General features: G+C 39.3%; 1 protein-coding gene across 9 annotated transcripts in view; it reads right to left on the bottom strand.

The window, feature by feature from the left end:
* Window positions 1-1,423: 1,423 nt before the first annotated feature.
* The window catches only part of LOC124277555 (magnesium transporter NIPA2-like), a 64,896-nt gene continuing 39,576 nt past the window's right edge, over window positions 1,424-26,743 (bottom strand). For 8 of the 9 annotated variants that reach the window (XM_046713264.1, XM_046713270.1, XM_046713263.1 and 5 more), the window contains 5 exons: window positions 12,842-13,073; window positions 12,013-12,069; window positions 6,693-6,783; window positions 5,111-5,271; window positions 1,424-2,899 (listed from right to left, as the gene is read on the bottom strand). In XM_046713264.1, the coding sequence (XP_046569220.1) occupies window positions 2,274-2,899; window positions 5,111-5,271; window positions 6,693-6,783; window positions 12,013-12,069; window positions 12,842-13,073 (1,167 nt within the window). In that variant the 3' untranslated portion in view covers window positions 1,424-2,273. The remainder of the gene's footprint in view (window positions 2,900-5,110; window positions 5,272-6,692; window positions 6,784-12,012; window positions 12,070-12,841; window positions 13,074-26,743) is intronic. The other variant, XR_006898855.1, reaches the window with a different exon arrangement.

Genomic DNA, 26,743 nt, shown 5'->3' with positions numbered 1-26,743 from the left:
TTTTTACATGTTGTTTTCAGTAAACAGGAATTTCTATTCTGGTAGTCAGGGGTGGAATAACCCATTGCCCGACGTCCGAGTCCAGTGTTTTTTTCTGTCGGGCAAACAAATTTGTATATCACGCTGTACCGGTGTCCAGTTGACTTTCCAATGTTGATAATTTTGTTTATTTACAAAATCAACAAGAAAACGGCCAGTATAGAGGAAACATTATCAGGGCAAGTGACTTTACATGTGCCACTCTACCGGAGTACACTAGCAATTTTAAAGTTATTTCCACTCCTGGTAGAATACAAGATGGTTGTTCAATGCTGAACTCAGCAATATTCCAGCTAAATGGCGGCAGTCTATAATTAATCGAGTCCGGGCCAGACAATCCAGTGATCAACATCATGAGCATCCATCTACACAATTGGGATACAATGACAGTGTACAACAAACAAACCAACCTCTGAAGATGCTTATCGTTTTCGTGTTAACTGGTCTGTGTGCTGGGAATGGTTTCTTATTATGAAATTTTGAGAAAGACATTTCTGCTATTAGTATTTTGCAACCTCAAGATGTACATTCTGTAAATGAAACTGCAGAAGACAGGCTCTCTGTCAGACAACATACCTATGAGACAATTTCATTACTGACATACTGGTACCACATAGAAACGGTTACACTCCCTATCTGTACTGTGATTTCTCACCGTGATTCTAACACACAACAAAATATCTGAAAATAGTTCTGCATTACATGACTCACAATCAGAACTGCTCTTGATAAAAATATATAAATCTGTAATTCAATTAAGACAGGTGGAAATGGAAAACATCTAACATTCATATCACATTAATATTGCATTCAACATGGGAAAAACTGGATGTGGTGCTCAAAGGCAAATAAAACTTTCTTCTGACTTCAGAAATCTGTTATATACATACATACACCCTGTTTAAACATCCCACAAAAAAGTAACCTAAGTTAAAAGATATTAAAAATGTTCCAAGGATGACTGTACTTAAAATGTAATTTGAATAAAACATTTTATTTTATTACACATGTTCTGCTGAGATTTTGCAAGCATAGGAAAACATGATTTCTATGAACCGATGTTAATATCAATATAATATCCAGATAGTTATAATAGAAATAATATCACAGAAAACTGTCTTGTAATGGCAAAACATTTTTCAAAATAACCTGCAAACTACATTACAAATTTACATTAACATTTGTCAACCAAAACAACATGTTTGTGCCACACAGGCTATCTTCAATATCATAATGATAATAATAATATTGTCTGCTTGTATTGCGCTTGCTATTGAGTGAGTGAATTGGGTTTCACGCTGCTTTTAGCAATATTTCAGCAATATCACGGCAAAGGACACCAGAAATGGGCTTCACACATTGTACCCATGTGAGGAATTGAACCGGGTCTTCGGCGTGACGAGCGAACGCTTTAACCACTAGGTTACCACAGTGCCCCTTACATGCCGTTGAAAATCTTACGAGGTTACAGTTTTATGTTTTCAAAACTGACATGGCAAGCTTTTCTGAGATCTAAGGTACTTTAATCAGTGGTTTGTTATCATTCAAATGTGTTTATGTATGTGAATGTGTTTGATTGCTGAACTTTATGTGCACTTCAATAACGTATGCTATCATTGTCTCGACACCCTACCAGTGACTGAACACCATTAAAGGCCACGGTCTCGACACCTTACCAGTGACTGAACACCATTCAAAGACCATTGTCTTGACACCTTACCAGTGACTGAACACCATTCAAAGACCATTTTCTGGACACCTTACCAGTGACCGAACACCATTCAAAGACCATTGTCTGGACACTGTACCAGTGACCGAACACCATTCATAGACCACTGTCTGGACACCCAGCCAGTGACCGAACACAATTATAAAAAACCCTGTCTGGACACCCTACCAGTGACCGAACACCCTACCAGTGACCGAACACCCTACCAGTGACCACTACACAAAGACCATGAGGAACATCCTTCAAAGTATGTATCGCAGTGACATGTGATTCCAATAGTAAATATTCTCCAAGCAAAAATAATGTCTATGTATCTATACACAAAATATAGTCTTAGTCAAATACAAAAGAGTAACTTAGTTGCTCTATGTGATTATTTAGACGTCTTCACCTGGAATATTGTTTGAGGAATACTGGCATTTGTCAGACCATACTCCTGTAATTGTCTTCCCCCCCCCCACGTTCATCACACTCTTCCTAATGTACTTTCAGTAAGAGATCCACATCATTGATGGTGATATTCTGACAGCAGCTGTTCATCATTCTGACCACCCGTCAGCAGACTCTCTTGATCACCATTAAAATTATCGTAAGTGGTCACACTCCTGAGTTCTCCATTAGAACTGGACACTGCCTCTTTCCGCGCACTGGCTAGTGTTGATATACTAATATTCTGGTCCTTGAAGGCATTAAGTAGGAATATTCCTGATATAATCGTCAAGAAGCCGCACATATTTCCCACAATTGCCTTCACCTTCATGTTGCCAAACTCTTTGTAGAGGATGAGCGATGCGGCTATCACAGCAGACGTGAAAAACACATAGTAGATCGGCGTAACAACCGCCGTGTTGAAAGTGTCCAGAGCACGATTGAGATAGTTGAGCTGGATAAGTATGCAAACGACCACCACTGCCAGGAGCACGTATGTCAGGTAGTTTGTGAACTCGTTCCTGCCGCGGAACGTTTCCTTGATTGCTACACCCACTCCTTTGCAACCCATGACGGTGAAAGACCCCAGGACGGAACAGATGGTGATGTATACCAGAGGATTCTTGTTGCCGTAGCGAGGGACGAAGTAGAATATCCCAATTATAGCTGCCGCTATTACGAGGATACCAAAAACGATGAACACTGAAAGATCAAGTAAAACATATGCTCAGTGAAATAACCATGAAACTACTGTTTGTACTGCCGTGCGAAAAACTAAGCTTGAAGGTTTCAGGAGTGATGGAAGGTAAGAAAGTTAGATGGGTCCTTAAGGAAGGGAACATCCAAATCTTTAACATTTAACTTATGACAAGGATGACCCGTGAAGGTCTGGGTTAGAATTGGATTTCAGCAGTCCATGCTTGTCGTAAAAGGCGACTAATGGGATCAAGTGGTCAGGCTCGCTACCTTGGTTAACTCTGCAATACTGCAGCTATATGATGGTGGGCTGTAAATTATCAAGTTTGGACCAGACAATTCAGTGATCAACAGCGTGAGCATTAATCAAGTCAGTGAGTCTCACCACCCGATCCCATTAGTCGTCTTTTGCAACATGCCTGGGTTGCTGAAGACCAATTCTAACCCGGATCTTCACAGGTTATGTACAGATGAAGAATGTATCAACAAAATGCCTGATATGTGATGGCAGCCTGTAAATAATCAAGTCAATCCGCTTGTCAATACTGTGCACAATGACTCATGCTATCAGGGTTGGGGAACACACTCAGCGAAGTCGCCATACCTGACTACCCAATCTAGTTAGTCACCTCTCAATTACAGGAAACGTTACCAGGGACCTATTCTAACCTGGAATTACCATATAGGCCAACCCTTATGACAACCAGAGTGGTAGCCACCATTATTCTCCAAATCTGATATCACTGGCTTTGTTGGAGAGACATGGCATTGGGCACATTCTTGTGATTTATTTGCTTTGAATCTTTTATATCTCTATATGTCTGAGATGAAATATATCTACAAGATATATGGGATGACAATCAGCAGGGCTCGATTTGTGATTTGTTACTTGCACTGGTGCAACCCAATATTACAAAGTGCAACCTAGTTATTTGTCTAACTTGCACCAGGTGCAAGTAATTTTTGAGTGGGTAAACTTCTGAATAAAACATCTAAATAATTCAATAGCATATTTCTGATATTACATATTGCATTAAAAACAGTGCAACTGGAATTTGACTGGTGCAACTAGGTTTTATCTTAGGTTGCACCTGGTGCAAGTGGGTTAACATCTCCTAAATCGAGCCCTGATCAGTCAATGTTCTAGTGATGAATCAATCTGAAACCCTGCACATCAGACTGGTACACAGGTACAGATAAGCTGAGTATCTGCGTAAATTACGCAAATATTTATGTGAAAACTCAATTCCTATTAAGTCTATTGCGTACAAGTACGCTTGAACGTTTGTAAATACTCAATAAATTTGGACAGAATTTACCGAGGACAGATCATATAACTGAGGTATACTGAGAGGTTCTATTTCCACACATGAACTTGGCAACTTGCAGTCTTTCTTATCGTTTCTCACATAAAAGATCAAATATAAATAACAAACACGTAAACCAACATTTAAACTTTATAATATTTTTACAATGAATTGAAAATGGCAAAATACCCAGTTGTGTTTGAGTGAGGTGGGTACAATTTATTTGGTTACTCAAATGAAAATTAGGATACCCAATTGAGATGAACACAAGCGAGTACATAACTCAATGACCCAAAAAGTTATCTGTAGCTCTGCTGGTAGTCTGCAAAATAAGGTGTTGCATGATTTGGCCTCTAGATTTTCGCTTGAACTAATGGACAAGTTGCAAAGTTAAGCTCTGAGTCCCATGCCACAAAGAGATCTTATCATTACGACCATCGTAAGCCTATGTTAAAGTAGAAAGTTACAATCATCTGACGTCTAAGATAGCTTTGTGGAACAGGGACCTGGGTTCCGATCCACAAAGTGTTTGTAGCGCTACAACGTTCGTAGGCCTATGATAAACTATAGAGTTACGACAAGTCGAAACCTGGGTCCCGTTCCACAAAGCGATCATAGCGTTAAGATGATCGTAACTCATACTCATACTTTAACATAGACTGTCCCACTGATATGATCGCTTTGTGGAACTGGGACCTGGGTTCCGATCCACAAAGTGTTTGTAGCGCTACAACATTCGTAAGCATATGATAAACTATAGAGTTACGACAAGTCTAAACCTGGCCCCCGTTGCACAAAGCGATCATAGCGCTAAGATGATCGTAACTCATACTTTCACATAGACTGTCAGAGTGCTATGATCGCTTTGTGGAACTGGGACCTGGATGGATTTGCAGCTGGTTCTACCCACTTGGTTCGACGAGTTTCGTCTTGAGTGCCTCCATGCTGCCGACCTCCTGCTCCTTGGGGGAGTGTATGACCATGACAGTGGAGCCGAGGATACATAGCAGACACCCGACCTTCCCCAGCAGGTTCAGGTGCTCCTTCAACACCCGCGATGCCAGCACAACGCTGCAACAACACAACATCCAGTACAGACACAATGGTAGACCTTATCCAGGGTGTGTGTGTGTGTGTGTGTGCGTGCGTGCGAGAGCGAGAGAAAGAAAGAGAGAGAGTTCTACACTACTGGAATCTGTCTTCCAGACCGTAAAGAATAACTTCCAAAAGGAGTCAATTTCCAGTTTGGAACAACTGTGTAAGTCTGGACTGTCTCAGACAATAGGAATTGGCTTTGCATTAAATCAGACAACTTTATTTCTGTGACTAAATGTCACTCTATTGGGATTCCAAACTGAGTATCTTTATACTTAGATCAGAGTGAAGAACAATGACAATTATTATGGATATACAACTTGTGTTATTCTGTGGAGGCGACGTTTCGACATAGATTCTAATGTCGTTGTCAAGCAAGTGATACATGAGTAACAAATTGAGAGAATATATACAGGAGTTGTTGTTACAGTAGATAGGGAATGAGTTGTTTATACAATAGATGAGGTTGATGTACAACGTTTGTATGAGAGATCGAGTAAATTGATAGGAAGCGAGTAGGGTGACATACAAGGACTGAATTAGAGCTCATACAACAACGTCACCTCCACAGAATAAAAGAAGTTGTATATCCATAATAACTGTCATTATTCTTCATCAACTCAACTTCTAAAATGCCCATCAAAGAAGTTAGAACAGAGTGGTATTCAAAATAGGAATTTTGTAATTTGCATTATCTTAGCATTCCACATGCACGATCAATACGACACTGACATCATAGCATCTTCCTCTATATTGATCCTGTTATCACTTGGTGAAAGTAACCTTTGCAAGGCCATACAATCACTAACTTTTAATTAATAACCTTTGAATTGTTTTAGTCACAGACTTATTAGCCAAATATCAGCATCTAAGCAAGTTAACATAAATCAATATTAATGCAGTAATACCAGCTGTTCCATGTCAGCCTGTAAATATTCTTCCTTTCAAAAGTTTTAACTCACTTAAAACACTCACTATATGTTATGTATGTATATCGAAGATTGATTTCTCCACTAACTTGGGGGAACCAACTGCAAACCTTATGCAGATGAATTGGAAGAGGGTCATGCATCAAAACTGCTTAAAAGCATATGCAAAAATTGTAACAGCTGTTTAACGAATTTGCCAATTTTCACTGAATTTTATCATATATTGAACTCATGAAAATAATCTTTTTAACTTAACGAATTTATTTTACAATACATCAGTTCATGTGTAAACATTACCTTTAAACAGTATGAAATATTTTGCAAAATTTAGTTTGGAACAGTTGCCTGAAGTAAGTGGCTATTAATTACACTAGTGAGTCTAAACTTTTGAAAGGAAGTATAAATCAAGAGTAGTCTCCCTTGACATTTGTTCAGAGAACAGGGTCGTCTGTGTTATTCTGCTCTCACCTTATAAGTACACTTAAGGCTCCCAGAGGAGTTACCAGCGTGGCCGGAGCAAAGGCATAGGCAGCAAAGTTGGCAAATTCCCCAACAATCACTGAAACATGATCAGAAATATATCAAGTATTACATTGCTTTCAAAAGGATACAAATTTCTAAATAGACACAAAATTATCAGGTGTTGGCGAGAAATCCAGTGATTGATATCATGAACAAAGATCTACATGGAGTCAAATAGGTCACCCAGTCGGAAAATGTGATCCATTAAATAACCTATTATAACCTGCACAGGATGCTTGGTACCTATGTCAACCCAGCATCCAAACTGGGGTCACATCATCCAAGACACCAAGAAGTGGAGGGAACACTATAGATAAATTCTCAATAATAAAAACAAGAAGTATAAGAGATTTCTACAATGTGTTACAGTTCCTTTACTTCCTAAAAGAATGCCATTTAGAAAGTGATCCAATGTCACATTTGGCTGAACCTTGTGAAGATCCAGGTTAGAATTGATCTTCAGTAACCCATGCTTGTCATATGAGACGACTAACAGGATTGGGTGGTCAGGTTCACTGACTTGGTTGACACATGTCATCGTATCCCAATTGCATAGATCGATGCTTATGCTGTTGATTGCTGGATTGTCTGGTCCCGACTCGATTATCTACAGACCGTCACTATACAGCTCGAATATTGCTGAGTGTGGTGTAAAACTAAACTCAGTGACTCATTATGGCTGAATAGGTGACATTGTTGTTTTTGTGTGTAGGTGATTAACAGCCTGACTCTGAGAGTGTGGGTCCACATCCTGGATGGGACTCAACCCCCTAAAGTGAGGTGAGGTGAGGTGAAACTGGGTTTAACGTCACGCTGGAGAATATTTCGCTCATATGACGACGTGCATGCGTGTGTATGTGTAGGTGCGGCTGCTTGTACTAGCCCAGACTTAAGCTGGTTTTATAGTGCTAGCCCACTGAGATACCATGCCGCAGTGAAGCATGAATACCCCTCTCAGACACATTATACTGACTCCACGAGCCGACCAGTCCTTGTTGTACCCATTAATGCTGAGCCAGGCAGGGACCAACAAGTACCATATTTTATAGTCTTTTGGTATGATGCGGTCGGGGATCGAACCCGCGACCTTCCGCTCTCCGGGCGGACGCTCTAACCACTACACCACGGAGGCGGTGCCCCCTAAAGTACTATAATGAGGAAGTGTATACTCAACATTAACTTTGGTTAATCTATCAAGTGTATACTCAACATGTAACTTTGGCAACATGAAAGAATTGGGTGCTCTTTAACTTCTTCTGTGTAGCATAATTGTTTAGTATATCATTATAAAGACGTACCATTCAACATGTTTGACCGCTAACATTTATCGAATGTACTTAAAAAATACACTCTACAGTATCAGTGAGTATGGCTTTATACCACTTTTAGCAATATTCCAGCAATATCCCGGCGGGGGACACGGAAATGGGCTTCACACAATGTACCCATGTGGAGAATCAAACCCAGGCTTTGGTATGACAAACACACACTTTTACCACCGCCCCTTTAACAGTATGAAACAACAATATCATTTCCTCGAAGCCTGTTTCTGCCTGCTCTGTGTTCATCTACCACTACACAGTGTAAATGACTCAGGGAAATGTGATATCAACAATTACCAGTAACATAGTAATAAAACGGAGCTGCTCAAAGACCACAAACATTGTCATTAGCCACTAAAAACACCATCCTTGTCATTTATTATTGGCTTAATCAATAAAATTTACATCTTGACATTAAGTGAGTGAGTGAGTGAGTGAGTGAGTGAGTGAGTGAGTGAGTGAGTGAGTGAGAGTGGGTATGGTTGGGTGGGTATGGTTTAACCCGCTTTTAGAAACATATTTCAGCAATATCACAGCAACACCAGAACACCAGAAATGGGCTTCACACATCGTGCCCATGTGGGGAATCGAACCTGGGTCTTCGGCACGATGAGCCAACGCTTTAACCACTAGGCTACCCCCCGCCCCAATAACAAGGGCAATCAGGATTTTACATCATTTAAAACAAAAACAATTGTGCGTTGGATCAGCTGTAAATTAACACAAAATCTGACTTTAACTATCAAGGACAACCATAGCATACAGCCTTACCATTCAGATTGTGATCAATGTAAGTGAAAATATATTTGTAGAAGTTACTGTGGTTCAGGTGAGCTAACACTTCAAACACAAATCAAATTTAACAGCTTGAAGGCTCCATCTTGCACAATGTTGGATCAACAGATCGTGACGGAAAACAAAACAGATTTCCAACAATTCTCCAAGGAATATGTTGTCATGTGAGGAATATTGACTGTGAGCTTGACATACTTGTTATACAGGCGTTCATTGATTTATTGACTGCCAAGACCTCCTCCTGTGTAGATCCACTCATATATAATACATCTGAGGTTACTGCGATGTAACCAGGTACCGGCGCTACCTGTCTCTAGTTGCCATGGCAACGGCAGTATGGCACTGGGTTATTACCTGTGGTCAATAGCACTCAATACTTATGAAAGTTGTTGGGAAAAATAGACAGACTGCACTGCAAGACTTCACAAGAAACGTGTGTTGAGCATGTATGTAAAAGCTACACTGCCATTCTCCAACAAGAATGTGTGTTATGCATGCATTTAATGGCTGCACTGCCAGATTCCACCGGAGCTTCATGTTTGTTTGTTTGTTTGTTGTTTAGAAAGTGATCAGCTGTATTCCAGCCATATGGCGACAGTCTGTGAATAATCAAGTCTGGACCATGAATACACAATGCCATTTAGAAAGTAGTCAAATGTAACATAAGTTATATTTGGGAGTACACTTTCTCAGTAAAGTACAGATTCTAGCACTTTTGTTGGGTTGAGTCCCATTCGGGATTCGAACCCCCTTTGTCAGGCACATAATGAGCAACATACAAACCCAGTCGCCAAACCGGATCAGTCACAGCATCTTCCACTTCTGGACCAGACAATCCAGTAATTAACAGCATGGGCATTGCTATCCAGAATTCGGATACAATGACATGTGTCAACCAAGTCAATGAACCTGACCACCCTATCCTGTTAGTCACGTCTTATGACAAGCATGCATGAGTTGCTGAAAACCAATTCTAACACGGTTATTCATGGGTGGAGTGAGTGAGTTCATGTTTTATGCATTTTAGCATTCATGGGTGGAACTTCATGTTGTGCATGCGTACTGACACATTGTAAACAAAATATGTAACAATCTATCAACAGAATTTAGTCTGTGGCTAAATACACGTGAAATATCTTAACCCAGAATAAGTATTAATCACATGAACCTAAGTTCATTTACTTTCCAAAATTCACAATTATTCACCCTCTTGGTCCCCAACCAACACCCATGAGGCATAAACAGTATCACTGGACTTGCTTCTGTGTTGTTGTCTGTCTGTACATACACAATGCCTGTCAGAAAATGGTCAAATGTAAGAGTGTGAGTGAGTGTCTGTACAATACACAATGCCTGTCAGAAAATGGTCAAATGTAAGATGTTATTTGGAATTAGTAAACTCTGGGGTTGAGTCTCATCTGGGATTTGAACCCACCCTATCAGAGTGAGGCACCTAATCAGCAATCTAACCCACTCAGCTACCACAAAAATGGAAGTCTGACATCTGGTAGTCTGGATCACCTATTTTATGTACACCTCTGACAAGCATAAATTGGCATGGCTCCTGTGGCTGAAAGCTATGAATACAAAATGCTTTCCAGACAGTGGACAAATGTAACATATGTTGTATTAGGGATTCTACTTTCTCAGTAAAGTACAGCTTGGAGTACAGGGGTGGAAAAAACTTTAAAATTGATAGTGGAGTAAAGTCTTGCCTGATCATTTTTCAACTATACCAACCGTTTTCTTGCTGATTTTTTTAATAAACAACATAATTAACATTGGAAAGGCAACTGGACACCGGTACAGTGTGATATACAAATCTGCTTGCCCGACAGAAAAAAAACACTGGACTCGGACGTCGGGCAATCATTGGGTTATTTCCACCCATGGAGCACTTTACCAAATAGAATATACGTTATAGTTGTATGTGTGGTATCCATTTTTTTAATTTGGGGGGGAAGTTTACACTATGCTACGATCACAGTCAACTACATTGTCAAATCTAACAAGTCCAAGCTGTCCATAACAGTCATGTTGCCCCATACACCACCCCACCCCCCACTGGAAATTTTACCCCCGAACAAGTGTGTGTGGCTGGTAGTGCTAACTCAGTCTAGCCTGCTTTATAGCGTTAACCCATCAGGCTGTATTTGAAAACTGATACCACTCTGACACAGTTAAAGCTGAGTCTGAGCTGAGGAGATGTTGTTTTATCCCCTTAGTGCCAAGCACCAGCTGGGCAACAACAAGTACCATCTCGTAACATTGTTGGTTGTTTTTTTGTTTAATGCCGCACTCAGCAATATTCCAGCTATATGGCGACGGTCTGTAAATAATCGAGTCTGGACCAGACAATCCCGCGATCAACATCATGAGCATCGATCTGCCCAATTGGGATAACGATGACATGTGTCAACCAAGTCAGCGAGCCTGGCCACCCGATCCCGTTAGTCGTCTCTTACAACAAGCATGGGTTACTGAAGACCAATTCTAACCCGGATCTTTACGGGTCTAATGAATATTTTTAACATTTTTGGTATGATACTGCCAGGTGATATAACCATGCACCTTCAGCTCTAGAGGCAGATGGTTTATATGAAGTGCTTTGTGCCATTTGGAGGCAATCTCTGTATGGGACTTGAATAATCATTCATTGCCAGACTGACATACACAACACATACATAATTAAATGTTTGTTAGCAGACATGACTGTCTATTCCCTCGTTACTTTGCCAAGCACAACCTCTTGTGACAGCAATGGATTACACTCTTGATTACTTTGATACATCCATGTCATCGCCCCAGAAAGACAATTCTGTTCCCTAGAGGTACATCTTGCTCTGTATTCCCAGCCATTGTATGAGACAAGCTGGTTTGTTGTTTAACGCCACACTCAGCAATATTCCAGCTATATGGCGGCAGTCTGTAAATAATCGAGTCTGGACCAGACAATCCAGTGATCAACAGCATGATCATCGATCTAAGCAATTGGGACATAATGATATGTGTCAACCAAGTCAGCGAGTCTGACCACCCAATCCCATTAGTCACCTCTTACGACAAGCATGGGTTGCTGAAGATCAATTCTAACCCGGTTCTTCATGGGTTGTATGAGACAAGAAAGAGAAAGAGATAGGAAGACTTACTGAGGATCATGCCTGCCCACCACATCCATTCTTTGAGGTAACCATACCCGCCTTGGCCTGCAACACAACACAAGTCAGGATCACAACACTGGCAAACACTACATCATATGTAAGTGCAAGCGTCTGTTCACATTATTTAGATCAGGGTGCAATATCAAATATATTAGAAGAGGTACTGTATCCTGCAATGATGTCTCATTTCATAAAGAGATATTATTGGAAATAAAGACAAATTATATTCAGTGGTCCATGGAATGATTATTTACTCCGCAGCAATGGCTCATCCAGCTTTGTTGTCAAGTTGAACCTTTTATCTGTTGCTGCTACATTTGTATTGTAAATGGGTGAAGCTAAACTATTCTTCTTCTTCAGACATATTGTTGCAATCTTGTCTCAGGTGGACTTTTGGATACAAATTCAGTCCAGACAACAATGGCTCTCCAGCTTTGTTGTCAGTGAACCTTATCTAGATTGTATTGATACAAACTATTCAATGCAGACATAAAGTGAACCAATAGACTTGCTCAGGTGGACTGATACAAATTCAGTCCAGACATGAAATGAACCCCTTCAGGTGGACTGATACACACTCAGTGCAGACATACAATAAACCTGCTCAGGTGGACTGATGCGAATTCAGTCCAGACATGAAATGAACCCCATCAGGTGGACCGATACAAATTCAGTCCAGACAGGAAATGAACCTCGTCAGGTGGACTGATATTTGTTCTGACAAATAACTAAAACTGACTGACACACATTCAGTGAAGACAAAAGCTAGCCAGCCCTTAAGGAGTGATACAGATGAGCGCACATACAAAAGTCTCACCTGCTCTTGTGGACTGCTGTTTGGCGAGACGGAGCAGGCCAAGTTTCTTGAAGATGAAACTGCTGCCGATGAAAATGCTTGAGCTGATAGCGAGGGACAGGCCGATGTAGAAGTCCCTCATATCCTGCTGCTTCTGCTGACTATCACTCGTCATGTTGCCTGTTGTGTTGACCGTTGTGTTGAGATCAGGACTTAGTGTGCTGCCATGCAATAGCATGGATTCCTCAAATACCTTATAGACAAATATACTTCTGTTAAAACACACCTACTAATAAATACCAGTTTTATACAAACTTTCTCAAGACAGAAAACACTTTATGAGACACTGATTGACTGAATGGTATTCAATGCTGCCATCAGCAATTTCACAGATATTTCATGGCAGCTTGTTAAAAACTCGAATCTTGGTGTGGTCAACCAATTGCAAGCATCATGAGCTTCAATCCACAGGTGGGAAAAAGTGAAGTGAGTTTAGTTTTACGCTGCACTCAGCAATATTCCAGCTATATGGCGGGTAAGAAGACACATATTGGGACGGGTCATACATTGTGACCAATCAATCCACAATCAATCCACAAGTTAAAATCAGGACTAGCAAATGAAACCAGGAAGAAATTCATTTTAAAAAATTACACCATTTGTAATCAGTAATTATTATAGAAATTTATAAATGAATTATACAAAATTCTGCTGAAAGAAAACATTCAGGTGGAAAGAAAGTAAAAAGCACAGAAACAGAAGTTAGGAAACACCACCACACTTATGTGCTAGACACAATCACTAACTGCAAGCTATGCAATGACAGGTATATTCTTTACAATAAATATTCACACACATTCATTTGATTCGGTTCATATTCTTGAACACCAAGATTTTAACGCCACACTCAATAATTTTCCAGCTATACAGGGTTTTACGGGATGCATGATTCCTGCGTATTGGACGCAGAAATTTGATGAAGTACCCCCAAACTAAAATCCTGTGTCCTTATGAATGCAATATAATTTTTTTCTGGGACAGAACTTTCTGAGTTAGTAATGATATCCCATATTAAAATATATACATTCTGTTTACAATCATTATTCTAATGACATTGAAAGTAGCACATATTATAACATAATCATTATCAAATGCGAAGCATCCATTATCATTGATTTCATGCAATTTGATGGACTCCCAATTTTGGAAATGGACTCTCAGAATACATATGCCCTGAGTCCCTAGAACTCCCACTTTCGAAGAGCTATGTAAAACCCTGGCTATATCACTGTAGTCTGTACATAATCAAATCTGGACCAGACAACCCGGTGACTGATATCATGAGCACTGGTTTTCACAACTGGGGTACAATGTCATACAACAACTAAGTTAGCAAGCACGACTGTTAGTTGCCTCTTGTGACAAGCATAGGTTGCTAAAGACCAATTCTAACCCATATCTTCACAGGTCAGATGTAACACGTAATGAACGAAACAGCATGTGTTTTCAGATCTGAGGGTGTCAGTCAGTTTAGCCAGGGAAGGACAGGTAAGGTATCTTTCGTGACATTGGAAACTGTAACTTTTCAGATAATGCAAAACTCTGAAACTGTATCACAAAGCTGTGGTATATTGATATGATTGACAACTAGGGACTATTTCCGACAGATGTAAATCTTAGAGTTATGTGAACTATTGATTATGGACACAGAAAACGTTCAATCATTCAATGCAAATCAAACTAAGAGTAAGTGAGTGAGTTTATTTTACGCCGCTTTTAGCAATATTCCAGCAATATCACGGCAGGGGACACCAGAAATGGGCTTCACACATTGTACCCATGTAGGGAATCAAACCCGGATGAGCGAACGCTGTAACGACAGGGGTACCCCACCGCCCCATCAAATCAAGAACATGTCCATGAAGACATAACTGACTTATGGATTACAGCCATTACCCTCACCGTGAAACTCTTAGGTAAAGATGCAAGTTACTTCAACAATGGCTGTATTGTCTCAGGGACTATGATCTATCCTGAAATACGTCTTGAAAGAGTAACTAAGTTGTCATCGTGAGGTCAATGACTGGTATGACAGCTTGTAGTGAGTTAGTGAGTTTAGTTTGACGCCACACAAAGCAATATTCCAGCTATATGGCGGCGATCTTAAATAATTAAGTCTGGACCAGACTATCCAGTGATCAACAGCATGAACATCGATCTACGCATCTGGGATGCAATGACATGTGTCAATCAAGTCAGCGAGTCTGACCACCTGATCCCGTTAGTCACCTCTTACAACAAGCATGCGTTTATAGTTTGTAAATGCCACTTATATAACAGATGCATGACTCAAGGTGAAGTTTTCATTTTGTACTGTCTTTGTCATGTGGCCTCATCTCCGTCAAGTACATCAGCTTGACCCAGTATCTGTGTCAGTATTAACCAAATATCACCTGTGACAGTGTACTGCAGTACATCTGGTGACACTTCAAACATCAATACATCAACACTATGATGAATGAATAGTCCATGAGACCATCTCATTTCAGACAACATGATTGATTTTCATCCCAAATTCATTCCCTTACATTTTGTATTCTATGTTCGTGTGTTCTGTGTGTGAGCGTGTGTTTTCTCTGTGTGTGCATGTGTGTGCTGTGTGTGTCTGTGCCTCTGTGTGTTTGTGGTGGTGTGTCTGTTCTTCTCTGTGTGTGTGTCTGTTGTCTGTGTCTCGGTGTGTCTGCCACTATAAAAAAGTAAAAACACCCAATTATTTCACATTGCTATCATTATTATATGTAGGCCACATTACTGACTGAGTTTGGTTTTATGCCGCTTTTAGCAATATTCCAGCAATATCATGGCGAGGGACACCAGAAATGGGCTTCACACATTGTACCCATGTGGGGATTCGAACCCGGGTCTTCGGCGTGAGGAGCCAACGCTTTAACCACTAGGCTACCCCACAGCCCAGTAGGCCACATTAACAACAGTCACAGGAATGAAGCAGGTGCTTCTAACTTCTCCTGATCTCCTGGTATAACAAATACCAAACAAGAATATCCTATCAACATTGGCAATTATGGAAATATCGTGACACTATCTGTGTACATTGTGCCTATAGCACTGTACAAATGTTGAATCAAACCTGGTTTTCAGCCTGATGAGCCAACACTTTATCCCCTAGGCTACTTGCCTGACCCAGATCCACCCTGTGTGTTTGAATGTCCTTGGCCCCTGTACATTCATACGCAGGTGGCGTGCTGTGATATATATATATATATATATATATCAACAACATAATGAGTTATACTGACACATTCCAACAAATATATTCATGATAATGATTTTGTGTGCTGTCATGCATGGCAATTACTAGAGTACCGGTACATGTTTATACTCTGAATGCTGATGAAATAACCAAGCTATTCAAACTCAAATTGAAATTTTACATTCAGTATGACAGTTTAAAACAATAAAAACAAAGGCTTTTCACAGTCTAACCAATGTAATGCATAACCCATGACCAATTCTATGAATCGGTTATGATGTCTGAAGCACCAGAGGTGGTATATGACAAATATTTCCACAAATTAATTTTGATACAATTTCTACAGTATTGAAAATTAAGCAAGAAGTCAAGTGGTCAGTGAGAAAACCTGAATATTAACCACCAATTATTTTGTGGTTGCAGCGTCAATACAGATTTCAAAATTTAAGACTAAGGGAGACATTTGTATTCTGCTCCAACAAAGAGGCCCTAACTTTTAACATTAGGGTTATGAATAGAGACCCTTGATTCTAATGCTTACTAATATAACATCAGCATACCATAGAAGGCCTTGCAGTCTACATAACCCTATAATTTCAAACAGTTCTACACAGGACCCACCAAGGAATTGTGTGACTATACTTGACAATAGGCACATGTAAGTATAGTATTTATAACTACTACAAACATTCAGAAACAGAAATATGTGTTTGGTTGTCACAACACTATATAATACCACAGCTGGGAGAGGTTGACATGATAAAACATGACATGTGTTTCATGTATGTAGAACAAAAATATCATGTTTAACGTTGGGACCCAGCAGAAAGAAAAATGGCAAGAGTCACATGTTCTGTGAAGCAGACTGATCAGACTAACGCTTGGTGTCTGCAAATAAATACTCTCAACAGAAACCAAAATTTCATTTGAAGTGAAAAGGGGCCCACTGAGGAGGGAAATTCAGGACCTGAACCTGAGAAAAATACACTTGCTTTATTAAGGGCTTCTGCATTGCAGGAAGGGCTGTTTTTTTAAGAATCATCGGTAAGAATACTCCATCTAAATATTTCTACATGTATATGAATTATATATTCACTTGTATCTTTATGCAATCTATTTGCATATATACATAATGTATTATTTATTCATCTGTATATATGGCGTATATAACTATATGATATATTTAATAGTAACACATCTGTAACCTCATATGCAACTGTCTGCAGCCTTAGTTGAAATAAAGTTCAGTTCAGTGCTAGGGAATTGATATGGTTCAGGTTCCTGTTCCACAAAGACTACAGACTTCACATTGATATGAACGTTAAATCATTTGGAACAGGGTCCAGGGACTGTGAGACAGACTTCACGTTGATATGAATGTTAAATCATTTGGAACAGGGTCCAGGGACTGTAAGACAGACTTCACATTGATATGAACGTTAAATCATTTGGAACAGGGTCCAGGGACTGTGAGACAGACTTCACATTGATATGAACGTTAAATCATTTGGAACAGGGTCCAGGGACTATGAGACAGACTTTACATTGATATGAATGTTAAATCATTCGGAACAGGGTCCAGGGACTGTGAGACAGACTTTACATTGATATGAACGTTCAACCATTTGGAACAGTGTCCAGGGACTGTGAGACAGACTTCACATTGATATGAACGTTAAATCATTTGGAACAGGGTCCAGGGACTGTGAGACAGACTTCACATTGATATGAACGTTAAATCATTTGGAACAGGGTCCAGGGACTGTGAGACAGACTTCACATTGATATGAACGTTAAATCATTTGGAACAGGGTCCAGGGACTGTGAGACAGACTTCACATTGATATGAACGTTAAATCATTTGGAACAGGGTCCAGGGACTGTGAGACAGACTTCACATTGATATGAACGTTAAATCATTTGGAACAGGGTCCAGGGACTATGAGACAGACTTTACATTGATATGAATGTTAAATCATTTGGAACAGTGTCCAGGGACTGTGAGACAGACTGCACATTGATATGAATGTTAAATCATTTGGAACAGGGTCCAGGGACCGGACAGACTTTGAGACAGACGTTCAACCATTTACATTGATATGAGCGTTGAATGAACGTTTAATCATTTGGAACAGGGTCCAGGGACTGTGAGACAGACTTCACATTGATATGACGTTTAAATCATTTGGAACAGGGTCCAGGGACTGTGAGACAGACTTCACATTGATATGAACGTTAAATCATTTGGAACAGGGTCCAGGGACTGTGAGACAGGAACAGGGTCCAGGGACATTGATATGACGTTAAATCATTTGGAACAGGGTCCAGGACTGTGACTGACTGAGACAGAATTTACATTGATATGGACATTTGGAACAGGGTCCAGGGACTGTGAGACAGACTTCACATTGATATGAACGTTAAATCATTTGGAACAGGGTCCAGGGACTGTGAGACAGACTTCACATTGATATGAACGTTAAATCATTTGGAACAGGGTCCAGGGACTGTGAGACAGACTGCACATTGATATGAATGTTAAATCATTTGGAACAGGGTCCAGGGACTGTGAGACAGACTTCACATTGATATGAACGTTAAATCATTTGGAACAGGGTCCAGGGACTGTGAGACAGACCTTACATTGATATGAACGTTAAATCATATTTGGAACAGGGTCCAGGGACTGTGAGACAGACCTTACATTGATATGAACGTTAAATCATTTGGAACAGGGTCCAGGGACTGTGAGACAGACTTTACATTGATATGAAGACTCACTTGTGACATCCACTTGTACTGCCATACCATTAGGAGAAACATGCACACACTCCCCACAAGAAATTTTGTACAGTTAACCATGGTGGCCTACATCCAGCTGACACACTGGTACATTCAAGTCACAATCACTGTAGGTTGAGTTGACTGAGGCCAGCTGGCAGTCAAATATCACACCATATGGACATGCTGAAGTAATTGAAATTGTTTATCTGTGAGTTTGCTGTCTAATGCCATAATATTTCAGGTTCGGATGGTGGAATGAAAATACATCCTGACCAGGCAATCCAGTGATTGACATCATGACAACTGAGTCACAAGAACTGGGGTTTGCTGACTGAGTAATTTATACACAGTATTTAGCAAAGTCAGTGAGTATGACTTTCAGCAATATTAAAGCAATATCAGGGCTGGGGACACCAGAAATGGGCTTCACACAGGGTCCTAGTCAAAAGGGCCGCATGACAAAAGCGCCACAAAACGGAAAAGTCAAAAGGGGCCCTAGTCAAAAGGGCATCAAAAAAGAAAGTCAAAAGTCAAAAGCATAAGAAGAAAGTCAAAGGGCAAAAGGCAAACCCCTAGTGAAAAGGGCCCCATATAAAAAAACATAATAATAACATATTTTTTCAAAAGTATTATAGCAAAAGGTTATACATCTATACAATGTATATTTTATGCATACTAGTCCTGTTTTTAATAGATATTCTTTTCAATGCGGCCCTTTTGACTCTTTGATGCGGCCCTTTTGACTAGGGGTTTGCGGCCCTTTTGACTTTTCTGTTTTGCGGCCCTTTTGACCTGTTCCCTTCACACATTATACCCATGTGGGGAATCGGTCTTCAGCATGACAAGTGGATGTTTTAACAATTAGGCTTCCCATTTAGCAAAGTAGTCGGAATAATCAGTTGAGTTTTATGTAATATTCCAGCAATATCCCAGTGGAGAATGCCATGGGTTGAACATGTACTCATGAAAGGATTGAACTCAGGCCTTCAACTATCGAGTGAATGCTAAAACCACTGAGGCAAATCGGATATTGCAACATCAGATGGTTTGATATTCATCACGGTTATATGAAATAGATACAAGCCAATATGTCTAGTTAATACCTAGCTCCAGGATGCACTGCCACATTTTGAACACCACTAAATTATCAATGATTAATGTGCACAGCATCTATCATATGAATTGGCATTTTATTCAAAATGTATTATCATGTTATTAGAGAGTGAGTTTAGTTTTATACCGCTTTTACCTTTGTTCAAGCTTCATACATTGTACTCATTTGAGGAATCGAACCCAGGTCTTCACAAATGGGCTTCACACATTGCACCCCTGTGAAGAATCAATTCCGGATCTTCGGTATGATGAGCGAACACTTTAACCACAAGGTACCACACTATTAACAGAACATTTTTCAAAAGAAATAAAAACACAGAAACAGTGAACAATATTTAGTTCCCATCAACAATTCTCACAAGTATTTTTAGTTACTAAACTTAATCAGTAAACTTTCAGATCAATACATCATCCCTATTGATTCCACTAGCTATCTGGTCCAGTCAAAATTAAAAACTGGCCTGGATCAAATTTCAACATTAAATTGATTAACACAGATGGCTAGTATATTTGATGGTGCAATGCAAGGTTTAATGAGGTGACTCCAACCTGAATCTTCCAGGAAACAACCTGGTAGTATAAGCATGGACTGACTGACTGAGTTTAGTTTTACGCCGCTTTTAGCAATATTCCAGCAACATCACGGCAGGGGAATACCAGAAATGAGCTTCACACATTGTGCCTATGTGGGGAATATCAGCATGGAAGGTATTACAGGCAGCTATTTAACACTGCCAACAGCCCCAGTGATGGAGTGCCATGTTTAATGGTACAGTCACAATATTTACCCTGTATCACACTGGCTGTAAACTGAGACCGCAGCAGCAAACCCGTGGTTGATATTATGAGAAAAATCACCTATCAGTCTCTTCTTTAGACAACCATGGTGAGTAGGACTGCACGGTATCACCGGTATACTGCAATACGCTTTTCAAACCATACGTATTGTAATATATTTTCTGAGAACTGGTATATTGGATAAAGAACATATATGAAGTTTTTGTGATTATCTTTATGGTTTAAATTACAATCTACACAGACTTTCTTTCACAACAGATGTTTTCCTTCGTTATTCAATGACAAAACGGCATACTGTAATACTATAAACTGTATAAAAACGAAAATAGAATCCATGACTATGCAACCTATTTTTTAGATTGCTGTTATCAGATCCATAACATGTATGTTTAGGGACTTATAATGTAGAAAATAGGATCGACACGTACAATTAGTGTCACTTACTGTCAAACACTTAAGTTCCCAATATATCGCGATACGTACCGCAATACGGGTACCTGAATCGCAATATATTGCAATACAATTTATTTGCCAATACACAGCCCTAATAGTGACTGAGTGAGTGAGTGAGTGAGTGAGTGAGTGAGTGAGTGAGTGAGTGAGTGAGTGAGTGAGTGAGTGAGTGAGTGAGTGAGTTTGAGTTTTACGACACTTTTAGCAATATTCCAGCAATGTCATGGCGGGGGACACCAGAAATGGGCTTCAGATATTGTACCGATGTGGGGAATCAAACCTGGACAAATGTTTAAACTACTAGGCTTCCCCACCGCCCCTTGGACCAGCATAGTTTCCTGCAGTCTTGCTCCAAGGCTCTGCTGAGTGCTAAGCCAGTGGATGTATAGAAATTCTTACCTTTAAAGAGGCAAGTCTAGATAGGTTAACAGTAAGTGTAGACATGCAGACATTCTAAGGATGCCAGTCTCTTAGAGGGAAAAATGTAATTTTTGGAGTAAAATTGATATTTTATACTTATCCTGACTCATGCTCTTTTTGCTTGTCTTCTTCTTCTTGCGAACATAGTGGAACACTTGTATCTCCCTAATTGAAGCTCCCTTCAATTTAAAATCACTAATTAGTATTCACCACGAGTTACCTCCTTTCCACAAGCGCGGGAACGAGGGCGAGCCCACCTCTACCCATGTGCCTCACTCTCTCCTCATATACTGAGCCCAACATTTGAATTTACAGGGAAATCCAAAGTGTTATTTGGGGAGGATGGGAGGGCTGACCTCATGAGTCAGGATAAGTATAAAATATCAATTTTACTCCAAAAATTACATATTTTTCCTTATCCTGACTCATGCTCTTTTTGCTTGTAGCATCCTACGGAACGGAGGTGGGAATATCTAATACTTTGGATTTTTAATAATTAGTGATTTGAACTGTGATGATTGTAATAACCCTATGGGAACTTCATAAAGGCACTGAACTGATGAATTCCTGCTGCTAACTTATCAGCTGCCATATAAAGGTTATTACCATGTACTTATTATGATAAAGTATATATAACATTAATACAATGCTTAAGACTAATAGACTTAAGCTTGTTAATATGCTAGTATAAACTCCTTAGAGTTTGTTAGCTAAAATACTTTAAGATATAACATAGTACTAAGCTTAAGATATGATTAAACTTAAGCTAATTATATAATAGCAAACTCTTTAGAGTTTGTTAGTTAATATACTTATATGATATAGATATAATGCTGAGCTTAAGATATGAATAAGCTTTAGCTACATATATAATAGCAAAAACTCTGTAGAGTTTGTTAGCTAATATATTTTTATAATATGAGTATAGTACTGTGCTTAAGCTATAATTAACTTAAGCTACATATATAATAGCCAAACTCTGTAGAGTTTGTTAGCTAATATATATTTATAATATTAGTATAGTACTGAGCTTAAGATATAATTAACTTAAGCTACATATATATAGCAAAACTCTGTAGGGTTTTGTTAGCTAATATATTTTTACAATATGAGTATAGTAGTGTGCTTAAGATATAATTAACTTAAGCTACATATATAATAGCAAAACTCCGTAGAGTTTGTTAGCTAATATATTTTACAATATGAGTATAGTAGTGTGCTTAAGATATAATGAACTTAAGCTACATATATAATAGCAGAACTCCGTAGAGTTTGTTAGCTAATATATTTTACAATATGAGTATAGTATTGTGCTTAAGATATTATTAACTTAAGCTACATATATAATAGCCAAAAAACTCTGTAGAGTTTATTAGCTAATATGTTTATAGTGTAACCATAGTACTAAGCTTAAGATAAGATTAGACTTAAGCTAAATGTATATAGCAAAATAAACTCCTTAGAGTTTATTAACTAATATACTTTTTATGTTAAAAACATAGTACTGAGCTTAAGTTATGATGAAACTTAAGCTATATATATATAATAACAAAACTCCGTCGAGTTTTGTTAGCTAATACCTTTATAATGTAAACATACTGCTTAAGATATGATGAAAACTTAAGCTAATTGTATAATAGCGAAAACAACCCTTTAGAGTTTGTTAGCTATGATATAAACCTAGTATTGAGCTTATGAAGGAAAACTTAAGCTACATATATAATAGCAAGAACTCCGTAGAGTTTGTTAGCTAATACATGTTATAATGTAACCATAAAGCTTAAAATATGATGAAACTTAAGCGAAATATATAATAGCAAAACCCTCTTTTAGAGTTTTGATAGCTAATATACCTATATGATATAAACATAGTACTGCTTAAGATATGAATAAGCTTAAGTTACATATATAATAGCTAAAACTCTGTAGAGTTTGTTAGCTAATACATGTTATAATATAACCATATTGCTTAGAAATATGATGATACTTAAGCCAAATAGCAAAAACTCTTTAGAGTTTGTTAGCTAATCTACTTATATGATATAAACATAGTACTAAGCTTAAGATATGAATAAGCTTAAGCTACCTATATAATAGCAAAACTCCTTAGAGTTTGTTAGCCAATATATTTTAATAATATGAGTATAGTACTATGCTTAAGGTATAATTAGCTTAAGTTACCTATATAATAGTAAAACTCCGTTAGAGTTTGTTAGCTTAATTAACTTAAGCTATGTATAAAATAATAGCCAAAAACTCTGTAGAGTTTGTTAGCTAATGCATTTATCATGTAACCATAGTATTACTCTTAAGATATGAATAACTTAAGGTAAATATATATAATAACAAACTCTGTAGAGTTGTTAACTTATATATTGTATGATGTAATAATCATAGTACTGTGATGATAAAAGGAACTTAAGTAAATTATATATAGCATGAAGCTATTTAGTATTGTTATAAGATAAGTAAAAATCTGTTAGATTGACTTATCTTCTCCGAGGGAACTGTCAGCTGTTGTGCGAGGACCATGGGATCGAATTGGTGTATACCTGAGACGTCCTCGGTGGTGATATCTCTCAGATAATGGTTTGCAACCACCATATCGGATTTCCAGAAATAAACCCTCCATTATTTCAATCACATTTGTGTAGAACAATTGTAGAAGTTAGCGCGCTATAATATCATGAGTATTAAGCTCATGGAGGGTCGGAATAGGTCCATCCGCATATGCACGTAGTATGACAGTTCTGATCCAAATGGAGATATAGTACATGAGACTTCACTCTGCGTAAGTTGATGATAGAGGAAATAATCTGTTGCATTTTTTCCTCCTGTTTGGTTTGGTGGAGATAAATTTACAGTGCTCTTGCTGGCCATCTTGATAGAATCATCGTATCATGGGGTCCAAGTATGTCATCCAGGCGTGTTCATAAACCTCACTTGTGAGGTGTTGGAGCACTATATTCATATCCCCAGGTTGGGCGTGAAATTTCCGTTTTATTCTCCAAACAGAAGTTTAGTAGGTTTACTAACCATCTAGTTGTGTTAGTCGCTTGATGAAATTCAGCTGTAGTCTGAAACGCTGTGGATTTAGATCCACTTGTATCTTTCGTCTAGGTAATTCGCTGCGAAGTCCTTGACGATGTAGGTGCACAACCAGGTGTGTCTGTCCTCGTTGAACTTTATGTAAAATCGCCTGACTGCCGATCCCTCGTCTTAACTTGACAGGGGAGGTCTCTAACTTGAAGAAAGGCAGTCTAATCATGAATGTTCAGGTTAACTGGACTGTAATGAGGCTTGCTCGTTCACTGATATATAGTTGTCACTTGTGACGTAAGTCTTGAACTGTGAATAGAGATCGACCTCTGTGTAGGTCGTTGTCCCTTGCGGTCCAATCAGAACAAGGCATTTTGATTCTGTATAATACCCGCTGTGATGTCACCGGTGTAGCGGGGAAAAACCCACCTTGAATAAATTCTTGTCGTCGTTGATATTAGCATAAACGTCCGGTCTTCACCGTAGCTTCCCCGGTTATCCGAGTGACCACGTGTTTGAGGGTTAATGGTAACCGCGCTTGAAACCTCCGCCTTGCGAAATATCTCGCTCTGTAATTTTATGCTGGGTAGGTTATTTTCCTGGTTGTCGCGGAAAGTAATTTCAGTTTTGAATATAATTCGACTTCCTTATATATAAGGGTATAAACAACTTGCAAGTTGTGAGCTTGTAGACTGTATACATGAATGTATCGTCATAATTGTAGAATTAACGTTGAACTTGTTGTACATATTTCTTCTCAGAAACTTTGACGATTAAGAGTTATACTCGCTGTAACAAGGCTGCTGTTCAATTTCGATATTGAATTGTCTGCAGATATGCGTAATAATGGTCACGCATGTAGATAATCGATGATCGTCGTCCGGGATTGTATATTAGCAATTTATACGGAATAGTTGATTTCTGTGAAGATCTATGAAATGTCGTTGACTAATAATACAGCGACGCTCTGTGTTGTAAATAGCCTGAGCAATTATCTTAGCGTAGGCTTATAGATTTGCATCTGGCATACAGTTGATAATCAACTTATGCGGCGTCTTGAACGGACTGGACGAACGGTAGCTATATATGACGAAAGTGGCTAGTATATGGAAACCTTGGAGGAGACTTCCTCGGTGAACGCCCGAGGAGACTTCGCGAAGTTCTCGGTATCCCTTCTAGATCTTCTGGGTGAAGTAGACTTGGAGCCACTTAGCCTTCCATCATCGGCGAAGGTGTCGAAATCAAAGCCCGATTATATATATATATATATATATATATAAATATATATATGAGCTTGCTTCGTGAACAGCCTCTGTGTTTAACAGGATGTGGGATCGGTGAAGCTTGCCTAAGTAGGGCCGCATGGATCATCTTATCATATTCAGAAGTCGGTATACTGAAGTCTGGTGATAAGTGTCTAATTGATCGCTTCTAGATCTATTTAGGCCAGCTTAACATACCGCCTGCGTCATGGATTCAACAGAACCAATATATCGATTGTAGTTCTTATACTTGATATCGATGATCAACTTGTCTATGGGTTGATCTTCTCGAGACTTGTGAGGGGAACGTTGATAGTTTCGCCAAGCTCTTGTATAGTCCCTCGATGTCCTTCTAGATGATGATGATCTGGATTCAGGTGTCCTTTTCGCGCATGCCTTCGCGAAGCTTCCTCTGCGCGTCGGTCCGGGGAACGAGCGATATGACCTTCGCGAAGGCTTCCGTGATGTCTGATGGTCCGAGTCCACATCTAGGGATGAAACCGCATAAGGTGATGATCTATCCTGCCTTCGCGAAGTCCTTCGCCGAAGGCTGTACATCTAGGTTCTTTCCGCCGGGCAAGGCTGTACATCTAGGTCCTTTCGCCTTTCGCTGGCCTTCGCGAAGGCTGTACATCTAGGTCCTTCGTCCAAGGTGGTCCGTGACTTCCTTCGCGAAGGTGACATCGCCCTGGCTGCTACTACGCTGGACGGGGGTGCCTCTGGGGTGCTGTCTCACGCTTGGAGCCTTCGCGAAAGTTTCGGACCCTGCTACCGCGAGATATT

This window comes from Haliotis rubra, unplaced genomic scaffold (genome assembly GCF_003918875.1).
Source record: "Haliotis rubra isolate DU_JTF1 unplaced genomic scaffold, ASM391887v1 Scf223, whole genome shotgun sequence".
NCBI classification, from domain to species: Eukaryota; Metazoa; Mollusca; class Gastropoda; order Lepetellida; family Haliotidae; genus Haliotis; species Haliotis rubra.
The sequence above is the reverse complement of the archived record's forward strand: the minus strand, read 5'-3'. Positions and strand labels throughout refer to the sequence as shown.